Raw genomic sequence first — 13,666 nt, forward strand, 5'->3', positions numbered from 1 at the left:
GCAATGAGAGACTCATTTTCGATCTGAACTAACTTGATCTTGGTCTCTGTGGAAATTCTTATCCAAACCATAATGGAGCTTCCTTTAAATGGCGTTCTGGTCAATAATGTACGAGGTGCAAAACACTCACCTCGCCTTTTCCATAATCTTTCTCATCCATCTAGTGACTTCACACAGAAATGGCACTCATCGGTGAAGAGCACTTTTTCCCATTGTCCAGTAGTTCAATAATTGAGATGTCCATTGGGAAATTGCAGTCTACCAAGATGATGATCTCTAAAGAGCTCGGGGTCCAGTTGCCAGCATTCTTGCCCTTCTAATCTTTGCCTAACTGCCCTTTCGCTGATATTGATGTAACTTACTTGTTTCAGACGATTTCGGGTTGTGTGCCTATTGCGAAGGACTTACATTTCTCATTATCGTGAATAATCAGAAAAGTTTGAGAAATCCGTAGAGTTACTAATATATTTGTAATTTCGATTTCTCATTCCTAGTGATGGAGGCCTTGTTTTTAATAACCTTTGTATCATCTTTGTGAGTATTGATGCTGCAATTGAAACATCATTATTGGCTAAATACCTTAGGCCTAGAAAGTGCTATCAGGATAATTTTAAAATAATCTTCAATTAGGAAAAATATCACAAAATATTTTAATGTACTGGTATCACTTTTTTTTTTTTTTTGCCAGTGAGTGTATTTTGACTGCCTTCATTCCTAATCTTGAAAGAGGTAGTCAGAGAACCAAGAATACCTAATAGTAGTGATTAGGGAAAGAATTCATATGTTTTACCTAAAAGGTAATAAATATATACTTATATGTAGATATTTGACTGAAATATGTAAAAATATAATTAAATAAAAATGTGAGTAGCTGTATGCATTTTTTTTATTGAAAAGTGTAAACATTATTAATAATATTACTATTTTATTATCTTTGTTATTGCAAACGTAAAGTGGCAGAGCTGTTAGTGTTATTTCTTTAACTATAATGTGTGTAAATTGATATATTTTGGAATGTATTATTATTTGTAATACAAATTAAATACGTACATTTACATTGCTTATATTTAATACTGGTGATAAAACAAGAAGCATACCTTATGTATAATTACTTTATTTAAATATTTAGTTGGCTATGTGTAAGGACAGCAGCAAGATGTATCTAGTTTACGTAGGTAGTTCAGAATGCGCAACTCATAACTTGTGATGTCTGGGATTATTTACATTGCGTAGAATTTTTAATAGATCTTAATACTATGGTATTCGGTTAGATTTTGTTTTGTGTATATTTAAAGAAGGGCAACGCCCTTAATATTTTTTTATGTAATAGATCGTTCGTATTGAGCAACATAAGCTAAATACCCAGTTTGCTTGGGGGCAGTGTTTAATATTTTGGCCCAATATGACTTAACTGGTAGTCGCATTGCAAAAATAATTGCAGGTTCTTGCTTGTTATGCAGAAAAGGCTGCAGTAGGGCAGATTTTATTCTGTTAGATTCAGCTGGTAGTTCCATTTGACTACCATTGTAGTCGTTGTGATATACCAACAACTTTTGTTTAAAACAACATACAACTTCAATAATCGATTTCATGCTTCGAGTTTAAGATATGTTAATGGTATTATAAATCTCAGTAACATCTTGTCAAAAAATTTATCTTCCTCAGTATTATGTTATTCAAGTAAAAATACGTATAGAGTGAATATTTTTGTAGACAATCTTCACTAAAGCAGTAAATAATTATAACCACTTTGGCATTGTATTATTATTGGTCCAGGAAAAGTAGGCCTAACTTGTCTTGTACAAAAATACTCGCAGCAGCCATAATTATTTACTGCTTTCTCGAAGTTTACCACTTTGGGAAATCGCGAATGTATTTAAAAACGAAGGTCTATGTGATGTAGCTTGTTGCATGGCTATAATTTTAAAACTACAGTGACTAAATATTACAATGCTATTTTTTTTAAGCTATGCAATTTGCAATCAGATCATGGACTGTCATCAACCAACTTTCCACCCTTAAACTTGTAGATTATGTAAGATTTATATCAATAATAAACAGGATTTTTCACTCAATTCATGACTGATTGGAAATATTCTGCACTGATGTTTTGGTCATTCCATGTCAGGTGTTCTGCATATGTTTAATACTGGTACTAAAAGAGAGAATCTTTTAATCCTCTTTAAATAGGAGAAACTTCTCTCTGCTTAACAATTAATCGATGGAATCATAAGAATTAAGCTGAATACTGTACTTCGTGTGTTCATCCATTCTGTTTTCTTTGAGAGATTTCAGTAAAGTTTCCGTGTTTATATTTCTATATTTTTCATCTTGAAATATCAAATGAAGTTCATTTTTAGTCTCTGGTTCAGGGAAATACTTTAGATAGCATAATTTTAAATCATCCAAAGCATCAATAGGGAATGTCTTTGAAAGTGCAGGAAATAGTGATAAAAACTTGAGTTTAACATCATTAAAACGTTAATTAATTTTCAGCATCACATTATCCAAATATTTCATAAAATAGAGTTTTCGGTTTTGAAAGTATTCTTCTGACATATTCCGCATTTATTAATGGAATTTATACTTTCAACAAACTTCAATAATTCTTTTGGATGTATCATTATTCCTTTTGTTAGTAGTGGTGTCACGTTTACACAAAAGCTGTCTGATGATTTTTTCTGCAATATATTAAACAATATGAGTGTGAACTCGAACGTTTCTTTGCATACAAGGCCAAGAAAACAAACTCAAAAATCATTCAATTTGTTTAAGAATCCTTCAGCTTGACATATAGGCTGAACAATACACGAAAGTTTGTTTTTTGTATGTTATAGCTGGACCAACCAATGACACCATAAGTCATGGAAATTTGATATCATTGTTGTGTCTTGAAAAACTGCTATGTGACATTTCAATCATAAATGAGTTATGTGGTGCAAAAAGATCAGAAAGCTGTTGGGAATCGTCCCTTATAATCCAGTATGTGAATACTGAATGGTTTCGTTTGTATAAGGAAGAAATTTATAATGTTTTGTTTCTCCTGAAAAGTTTTGGTTCTTGTATATAGCAGTTTTTCTGAGGTGCAATGACGATATATTCATACATTCATATATCAAATATGAAAAAAAAAAAAAAAATCTTTTCCATGTCATGTAGATTTTCATACAATGCATAGAATTTTCCTTTCAGTAATCTTGAACTGAAAACGGGATGTACACAAATACTGTCTTTTTATTTTCTCCTTCCAAACCTAATACAAAGAGCACAAATTGCAGCAGCTTCCACAAAGTATATTTCGAAAATGAACGAAAAAATGTTTCAATACTATTGCTGTTCGCAGATGTTGAGACAAAACTGTTGTGTCCTTGTGGTGTCTTGCATTGCAGGAGACAAAGACAAAACATACTTAAGACAGTTTTGCCTTCAGTGTGTGCTATCCTTAAAGAAATATAATTTAATATAAAATACAATAATTTGTTTGTTGTTTAGTCAGCTGTCAAAGACAGGTTTGAACCTCATAAGTGAGACCAATAAAGCATTACTCATGAGGCAACTAAGCCAGGAGATAATGGGGTAGGGTGTCCAGTTCCTTTTCTCCTCCATTGCATACATTGCTGACTAGTAACATATAACACTAATCAGACTTAAGATGTAAAAAACCTTTTTTTTTTCTTTATTCTGTATCGTCCTATTACTAGTAAAACCGAATAAGTCCACTTTTTGTGTAAAATAAGTTAAGTACCGTTCTCGACTTGTTTTTCCATGCTCTGTATTCTAGTAAAATCGAATAAGTCCGAAATGTTGTAGGCAACAAACCAATTACTTTATCTGAAGAATTTATTATGATTTTTCGTGCATTAATAAAGTTTTAATTGCTGTTTTTACAAAACTTGCATTACTGGACTTAACTGGTTTTACTAGTAATAGAACGATATACACTTTTAACACTTGCAATAATCACTGATTAACTTTATAACTCTTCTCTGTGTTAATATGAGGAAATTACCTGACTGATTAGTTTCGAAGTGTTGTTCTTCTTGGAAAATGGAGAATAACATTTCGAAATTGATCAGCCAAGTAATTTCCACATATTAAAACAGTGAAGAGTTATAAAGTTAATCAGTGAAATAATTTTTCTTCCTCTAACACATAATATATTGTGAAGTGAGATGTACTGCCTGATAATAGATGTACATATCAGCCAGAACCTCAATCAGAAGTAATACAATAATTTAAGATTAATTAAAATATATAACAATTAAACATTTACATGTCTGAAATGTTAATTATTATTATATCATCATCATCTTCTTCATGGTGGATTCAAAGATCTGTCCCGCTCACATTGGAATAAAGTCATCTGCCCATCTTCTATGTGGGCATCCTATGCCTCAGTGTCCAGAAGGTCTGTAGTCTTTAATTTGTCGTGTTATTCTATTTGGATTCATTCTTTGTAAATGTGCGTACCAGTTTTGTTGCCTTTCTATTATTTTTTCTCCTATGTTAAATATTTCAAGTTCTTCTCTAATTGCTTCATTATGTTTTTAATCTCTTAGTGTACATCTGGCTGTTCTTAAAAATTTAATTTCGGCTGTTTCTATTTTTGGTTTTCCACTTCTATTCAAGGCCCAATTCTCACACCCATACATCAACACCAGAACAGCTATCACTTTGTAGAACATAAGTTTGGTAGCTTTCCTGGTTTTGTTTTTTATTATTATAACTTATATGACAATAATTTAAGGAATATAATAGGTACTTAAACTACATATTCTACCTCATAATCTGCAAATTTAGCAGGTCTCGTTTATCCCTGTGATTTTTGGTATGTTCATTTATAACTAATACCATTTGCAACATTTTCATTTTTTCTCTCCTCTCTTCTTTAGTCTTCCTTGAATCCCCTGTCACTTCTCTGTAGGGACACATTCTCAATGTATCTCAAATGAAACGAGTTCCTTTTGTAAACTCTACCATTCCCACTTTTTGCTTTATAAAAACGATAATTTTATTATTTATCATTTAATTTTGTTATGAACATATTGTTTAACAGGGGTAGAGTTACCATGAGAAGAAATTCTATAGGAGGACATGGAATCTAAAATAAGAGAACATTGCTGAAAAAGGAGGACTTTTTAAAAATTGGTATGAACAAAATTAAAGATAAAAATAATGGCTCACCTTAGTTAGTTGCTGGATCAGTATTTCATCTGTACCCTACTTATCAGTGGAGCCCACTTTGTGCACAAGAGCCTGAGGAGACAAACGTATATCTTGTAACATATAACTATGGAACTATTCACAGGACATGTCCTTAAAATTATATTTCACCATGATGATACCTCTGACTGTCTCTGTTAGCATGCGATTTCGTTCTTTTGTCCATTGAGCAAATATTAGGGAAAATACTATCTCAGCACTTCATTGTGACTTGGGATAAATAAATAGAATTGACATAACAAAAATCGACAACAAACACACCTTCAAAATATACAGAAAACCAACCACCACCACCACACACATACACAACACATCTAACCACCCCATACAACACAAACATGCTGCATTTAGGACAATGGTACACAGATTATTCAATATACCCATGAACCAACAACACTACAATGAAGAAGTGAACACAATCAAATACATAGCACAAGAAAACGGATACAATCCAAATATAATAGACAATATCATAAGGAAGACAAAACAAAAACTTAACAAACACAAAAATACACAAAACACAACACAAACACAAGAACACAAGAAGTACATCACACTAACATATGAAAACGAAAGCACACATAAGATCGCATCTTCATTCAGGAAACAGAAATACAACATAACATATAGAACAGAAAACACACTACAAAGACATCTCAACACACAAAAAACACAGACAAATGAATACGACCACACAGATGTATACCAACTCAAATGTAATAGTTGCGACAAGTTCTACATAGGACAGACAGGCAGATCATTCCAAACCCTCTACAAAGAACACATTAAAGCTATAACCAGAGGACACAATACATCTACATACGCTGATCACATAACCAATACTAACCATACATACAATAACATAAATACGGACATGGAAATCCTACACACACAACCCAAGAACCAAAAACTCAACACACTGGAACAATATGAAATATACAAACACACTAAAACACACCCTGATCAAATCCTCAACACACAGATCAATTTCAGTACACACAAACTATTCGACTCCACAATTCAACACCTTCCAACAACAAAACACACCCTCCTAACAGGCAGAGAAGTTCGAGATGACGCCGCGATCTAGTAGGCTCTGATGATGGTGCATGAAGCACTGAAACAGCTGTAAGCCGGACAGATATTTCATATTTAACACGAGTAAGTCCACTAGTTCATCAATTAATTATTTTTAAGAGTTCTGAGAAAGTTTCAGTGCTCGCAGAACTATTGGAATTGAAGAATTTGCACCATTGTAATATTTATCTAAACTTAAATCTTCGCCAAAATGAACTTGATTGGCATATCTTTTTACATTGCAGAATAATATTGATAAAATAGCTTAAAAACATGAATAGTGACATTTTTAGAGTATAAGAATTCAATGCATGTTAATAGGTCATCATATTTTATGTTTTTTTTATGTGCTCCAGCATTAACTATTGAAAGCAGTTCAATTCTTTCATAGGTTTTCACCATTTGTTTAGATATTCTATGCATAATATCTCAGATTATTCAATATCCATATTAATTCTAGTTGAAATGTGAAATGCCGGACATTTCTTCTTCTTCTTTTTCCCTTCAAGTATTAGGCCAAATGGCCTGTTACGATCTCACAGTTGAAGCTGGACATTTCTGCCAGACAGGATAAAATGATTAAAAAAGAGGACATGTCCTCTTTTTGCCAGATGGATGGTAACCCTAAACATGGGTAACTTAGTTTTAACTTGTCTGTTAAATAACATCTAAGCAGGTAATAACCCTATTCCTTGAATAGAAGGATTTTTGTAATTTAAAAGTGCAATATTAAAATATTTATTTTTTCTTAACATATATTTTGCTCTTTTCACACTGCGTCTACTCTTACAATAGATCTGAAATGATGAGAACTAAATGTTGTAGTAGTAGTGGTAGTGATGGCAGCGGTGGTGGTAGTGGTGGTGGTGGTGGCGGTGGCAGTGGTGGCATCTATTGCCCAGTTCTCCATTCACCTTTTAGCTTTCCAGTATAATTTAGAGTCCGAATTCAAAAGATTTGATACCAAAGCTGGACATTTTCGTAAATGTTCTTGATTCATCAAAGAGTCTTTTTGGTTACACAGGTAAACCAAAAATTCAAATTTTAAACAGGTGTGCTGCTAAACAGTCATGGCCAGTTAGCATCAGAAATTTTGCTACTGCATTGTGTCGAGGAGAATCAAGTATATGTTCTTTTTCAGTAAGCAATACTGACCAAGATTTTTTATTACTATTTTCTTGAAATTTCTTTAGAATTTTGATTTTAAATTATGTTTGTACGAGCTATTTGGCACTATGATAAGATATCTTTTTCAAGGGTACTTATAATATTTCAGTTCTTTCTTTGCCAAACAATCTGCAATTTCATTGCCCATAATACCACAATGGGCAGGGATCCATTAGAGATACAGGTTTTTATTTTGTTTAGCCAGCATGTGTATGGATGATTGAATTTCTGCAATTTTGGAATTTGTAGGAATATTGATTGATGCAATGGCTTGGATTGCAGAAATTGAGTCGCTAAATATAATAGCATTTTTTAACATATTAATCTGATAAATAAGTTGTTGTAATGCCCTGTTAATTGCTGCAATTTCTCTATCAAAGTGAGTGGAAGGACTCCTTGTAGACAAATAATTTGGAATATATTCCAGCTCCAGCTGTTTCATCATTTTGATATTTGAATTTGTCTATATAAATGTGTAACCAATCTGTGTCAGGGTAGAATGTATTTATAGTTTCAAGAGCAATCTGTTTTAATTTAAGTGTAGACGATTCTTCTTTCTTAAAATCCTTAATTAAATTTGTATTGTGATTTATATTGTCATATTGTAACTGTGATTTAGGTAATAGAAACTTTTCTGATTTTAAATTAAAATTGAATATATCTCTTAGTTTCTGGATTGCCTGTAAAAACCCATTTTGCGTTTTCAATTTTCTGCATCTGAATTGGTAGCTTGTCCAGTATATATTATGTGGTAACCTTATAATTCTTTCATATTTTAACAGCGATCTTTTATGTATCTCCTCTTTTATGGGATAGTTCTTTATTATTATTTGCATTGCTGTTATTGGGGTAGATTGAGTGATGTAACCGCCTATTGGTGCTCATTTAAACAATTATGTTTATGCCCATAATATGAGAACTAAATGTAGACATTTTAAATCCCCAGTTCTTGGTAAAATTGTTAAATTTTTGTGGTAAAAAAAAAAGACATTATCAGAAACAAAATTCATTTGGAATTCCATGAGCAGCAAATATTTCTTTGAGTACAGCAATGTCAGAGACTGGTGTCTTATTTCTAAATAATTTTATCTCAAGCCACATGGGAAAGTAGTCACAGTATCAAATAACTGTAACCACGAGAATCACAGATATTTGCAGTAATGATAGAGAATGGACTGTCAGGGATATCTCTCAACAACATTGGTTCTCTATTATTACTGGGTCTAACTTTTTCACATAACTGACATTTTAAAATATGTCAATGCAACCTCTCATTCCTGGTCAATAATACAGCTGTCTAGCTGTAGCACATGTTTTTGTAACGCATAGGTGGTCCTCATGTCATAATTGAATTATTTTCTCTCTCAGACTCATTGGTGTAGTCAGTCCCCTTAAAAAACAACAAATCATCGACAACATAAATATCATTCTTAAATTCTGTAAAATACTTTTAGCTGATTAGAAACTGTGTCTCAATGAAATGTACAGTAGAGTTGGTATACATATATCGGGGAAACAAAAAGTTATATTCTTGAAACAGGAGGACAGGGAAGCCGACATCATTTCCAGGCTTCGGTGGTAAGCACTCATTCCACGTAAAATCTTTGGATAGTGCAACCACTTTGAAATGGCCTTTTCCTATCTTGGGCTAAAATATAACCACTCCCCAATAGTACACCTACACCAATCGATGGAATCACCATAGAGCCAATTGGCTTGTCTACACTCAGAGAGTCATTGGCTAGTCTCTGAATTTGAGATAACTCATCCTGCCTAAGGTTTTTCCTAAGATGCGAAGACAAATGTCGGAATGAACCCTAAAACAAATGGACCACGGACTTGCATCCACTCCCACACGACCCTGGTAATTGTTCAACATTCAATAATCACTTCACAACTAGTGCCCTCTCGCTGATCGCGATCCTAATTGAGTCACCATAGAACCAATTGGTTGGTCTCCACATTGAGACAACACATCTGGACTCAAGTCATAATTCAATAGACCCCTTACCTAAGAACAAATTGGCTAGTCTCTTAAATTGACACAACTCATCCTAGCTAAGATATTTCCGTGGGTTTCGTAAGGCGCCAAGACAAATGTCAGGATAAGCCCTAAGAAAAGTGGGCTGTGGACCTACATGCCCTTCCCTATAAAGTTCCCGAAATTTTTGCGACAAATTCTCGACATGAGTGCCCTAGCTCAGCTTCTACATACTACCTGTTACGTGAGCGAGGTTGCGAATGGACAGAGAACCTTTCAACTTGCAGATTTAGAACTCGTGGCGTTTTTTTCCGGTGGTCTTGACTTGACTTACCTATCGAACATCATACCTGTTGCACGAGCGAGTTTTCTCGACTCCACTTGCGCTGCGATAGGAGGAAGTTCCTTTCAATGTGCAGTCTTACACCTTCCGCCATTTCCTTCTCCGTACTGCAGTTAGCGTTTTGATCGCATCTCCCTCCTCCACGTATTATGTGGTAGGTATCTAAGAGGTTACGTCAATTTTCGGCCTTTCCCTTTCAAAATTTTCTAGAGCTCCATAAGTGGAGCAGCGTAATCCGGAGTGAGACAAGTGGCCAACAGGCTTGGAGCTCACATACTATTTCTTTCAGCCCCGAACTCCCTTTGCGAGGACGCGTTTTCGCGTACGTTACCTTTTTAATTGCTCTCAAAGTGAGAGTAGCTACGATACATGCTATATGACCAGAATGAATGAAGCTCTCACACGAGAGTGGAAATTCGCTTCGGTGTATAATGGAAAGAGAGCTACTGTAAATTTGATGTAGATGACTATAATATTATGTGATAGGTGATTCATATTCTTTTGTTTTTATTGTTAGGAACGGAGACAAATGGAAAACAGAATCTACTTCTTAATAACATAAGTTACGTTTAGAACCTTGCAGCATAGCACAGGCTCCAGAATATATATTTTTTCCTCATTATCCTGTGGTATATCTTCAAAGACATTTAGGACATATCAGAGCCATCTAGAGGTGAACTAGATCATATAAATGTAATCTTTGATATTATGCTCTTTGATGAAGAGTACTGAATCTGTAAATGACTTCATCGATTACCAAATCCGAACTCATTCCATATGCCAACTTCAGTGATAATACAGCACCGGAATGAGTATTTTCTTGGGATTTAATAATGCCACGGAATACATCTTTATAAACTAGGATTAAAAACGTTACAATATTTTGCGATTATAAAATATTATACATAATATTGTGACAAAGGTGGCGTAAGAATCTACGAGATCATTTCTAACTAAACGTTATAATGACTGGTTTGTTTATTGTTATGATTGTTATGGCAGATTCAACATGGCTACTAAAGTATATGTGACTTGTTTACTTTTTATTTTTACCTTTAATTTATGTACAGGTATGTATAATTATTAACATCTATATTATTATTATTATTATAACTATAATGCCGAATAATTATTTTGGTATTGCTGTCAATATTGCATAGCATGTGGTTTGAATGTGTTTCATCTTCAAAAGATTTAATTTAATTTGTTTCCAAGGGCATGCAGTTAATTTCTAAGTGTTAATACCCGTGTTTGCCAATTAAGGTAATGCGATTTTAAACGTATTGATATTTTATTATGTCTTTTCCATGTACAGGAGAAATAAGGAGAATGATGTTTCAAGGAGATGACCTTTCGGATACACCTGATCCAGATAATGAAGCAGATCAAGACAATTTAAGATTACTCACTGCTCAAACAATTAAAAAGTACAAATGTCTTTCCTGCGACCCACCAAATTGTACCGTGTTATCACCTTGTACTGCTGCGTTGGAGGTGTGTATATTTCAACACTAGGTAAAGGTTTTTGTATGCAGATAGTGGTAATTACTTTTAATTTAGTTTTCACTGCCGAAGTGTTTTGGTTTTGACACAGATCAGTGTAATTTGAAAGTTAATGTGATTTAATTCATATAGCTTTCTTCGATTACCATGTATTAATTACGCATTGACTGATGCGAAATTTGTTGAAAAGTTGACTTTCTTTTTCACACGTTATTGGACCTTATTAGCAGAAGACGCTTATTATTGTTTAACTTTATTTTTCTTAATTAAGTCGTGAATTTATTGCACATGCTGTTAGTCTTAGAAAATTTTCAGGAAGTTTTGTGACAAATAATGATTATCCATATATAGCCTACAGGTGGTTCACTTTAGTGTGAGGTATCTTGGGATAAAGTGTAGAATCCTGATAACGACTTCTACATTCATCTGCAGTTGCGCGTGATGGATACATGTAGGGCCTACAATCGTCGTTCTAGCCTCATTAAGATTCTAAAAGACACTAATCTATGTGAATGGTTTGTGTTAGTCTTTTTATGTGTGGGTTAGTTTTGATTTTCGTGATTAGTTCGTTTGTTTATATGATTTTTTAGTTAATTAATTTTTTTCAGGCTACTTTCAGTTTGTTTACGTGGTTTTTGGGTCCAACGATTTTTGTTTTGTGTTAGGTTTGGTGTTTTGAGGCTGTTTTCAGTTTGTTTACGTGTTTTTTTTGGGTCCGTTGATTTCTTGTATTAGGTTTGGTTTCTCAGCCTACTTTTAGTTTGTGCAGTGTTGCTGATTCAAATCTTACCAGTGCAATAGTATGTACAACTTCATAATAAGTGTGCATGTAATGTGTGATGTGACTGTTAACATAAACGAGACAGAAGAAAGGAAAGAGAGAATAATAGGAAGAGAAACAAGAGAGAAGTGGAGGGAAAGGAGTAGAGGAGTGATGGTATACGAAGTCATATATTAACGAAACTTTTCAATTTTTGTTTTGTAAGTGCTGTCTGCATGTTGTTTCGTTCGAGCAACAATATGGGTTCTAGACTTTTACTGTGTATTTTTTCCATAACATGCCATGAGCCATTTCACTGATGTACAGGTAAGTCTCCCTTGCCATTTGTAGGATACCCATCAATATGCACGTATGTAGACTGGTTTCATGACTGGATGATGATGTATTAAACCCGAGTCACATGGGGATAGTTTACAGGAGTCAAGTGCTTGAAGCCTCTAAATTTGATTCTATATTTGTGATCACATGGAGACATTAAACTTGAAACCATGCTTGAAAAAAAAGCGCGCTGAATGTTGTATTTGTAGTGGTGTTTGAATTCTTTTATTCTGTTATAGTTAATAAAAATCAATAGTGAACTGGCATTTTTAGTTTGGTGAAACTGAAGGTGCCACCAGCACATATTCAAGCATGTGTGCAGCTAATTGGCGCCTTGTTATTGTATGAATTACAAAATATTCTTGAAAAAAAAAGGAAAAGAGAACATGGGTTAAGAAATTGATCCGTACAAGAATTATGCACGGTGCATCTAATACCTTGTTGAAAGAATTAGCTGAAGAAGATCCTGCAGAATACAGGAAACATCTCAGAATGAGTCCTGTTTTAAGGGTTTTTAACTTTTTTCGAACCATTTCTGCGTCTATGTTTTCGAAACCTTGTTCCATGAGTTCACTGGCTAGTTTCTGGAATAATAATTCCCGCTTGTTTTTATTGAGGTATTCTTTGTTACGTATATTCCATACAAGTTCATACTTCTCATACACTTCCAAAAACTTTATGATATCGTTGGAATTCCACTTAGGGGCGCTCATTATTAATAATTATTAATTTACTTCGACAATAAGCCTAAAACTACAAACTTTCTACTTGCCAAGTTGCTACAAGTTCGCATTCACACGCGGAAAGTGGTGGAGTCAAGTTGGTCACGTGACGGGAAAGTGGACACAAAAGTTGACGAGTCATCAACTCAAATTCTGCTTGACCGCCAAGTCACAACTTGACTGTCTCGACCATATCACACGCGGAAAGTTAAAGGAAAGTCGACTTGCTCCAAGCACTTGACTCCTGTAAACTATCCCCATGTGAATTAGCCTTTACTGGCCATCTTAATGCGTAGAACAACACATCTTTCTGTAATATGACTCTCGCGTCAAAGCACCAGAACAGGCGATAGTTCAATACTGGATTCCAGATCTCGTCCTTAATATCTATTAAACACGTTTGCCAAGCAGAGATTAGTAGCAAATGAATTAAATTTCGGCTACATTGCTTTGTGGCTTGTCTGGATTGTGTTGAATCAGCAGAAGACTTTACTTGACTTGTGGTGAAGTGTGTGTATTGGGTGAAAACTAGCTTAATTTACAGCATCTAG

At 34.1% G+C, this 13,666-nt stretch overlaps 1 protein-coding gene across 1 annotated transcript in view; it reads left to right on the forward strand.

Moving 5' to 3' along the window:
• Positions 1 to 10,589: 10,589 nt before the first annotated feature.
• sax (type I BMP receptor saxophone) overlaps positions 10,590 to 13,666 on the forward strand; it is a 37,188-nt gene continuing 34,111 nt past the window's right edge. The window contains exons 1-2 of the mRNA XM_069820477.1: positions 10,590 to 10,861; positions 11,107 to 11,285. Of these exons, the coding sequence (XP_069676578.1) occupies positions 10,801 to 10,861; positions 11,107 to 11,285 (240 nt within the window). The 5' untranslated portion in view covers positions 10,590 to 10,800. The remainder of the gene's footprint in view (positions 10,862 to 11,106; positions 11,286 to 13,666) is intronic.

This window comes from Periplaneta americana, chromosome 3 (assembly GCF_040183065.1).
Source record: "Periplaneta americana isolate PAMFEO1 chromosome 3, P.americana_PAMFEO1_priV1, whole genome shotgun sequence".
NCBI classification, from domain to species: Eukaryota; Metazoa; Arthropoda; class Insecta; order Blattodea; family Blattidae; genus Periplaneta; species Periplaneta americana.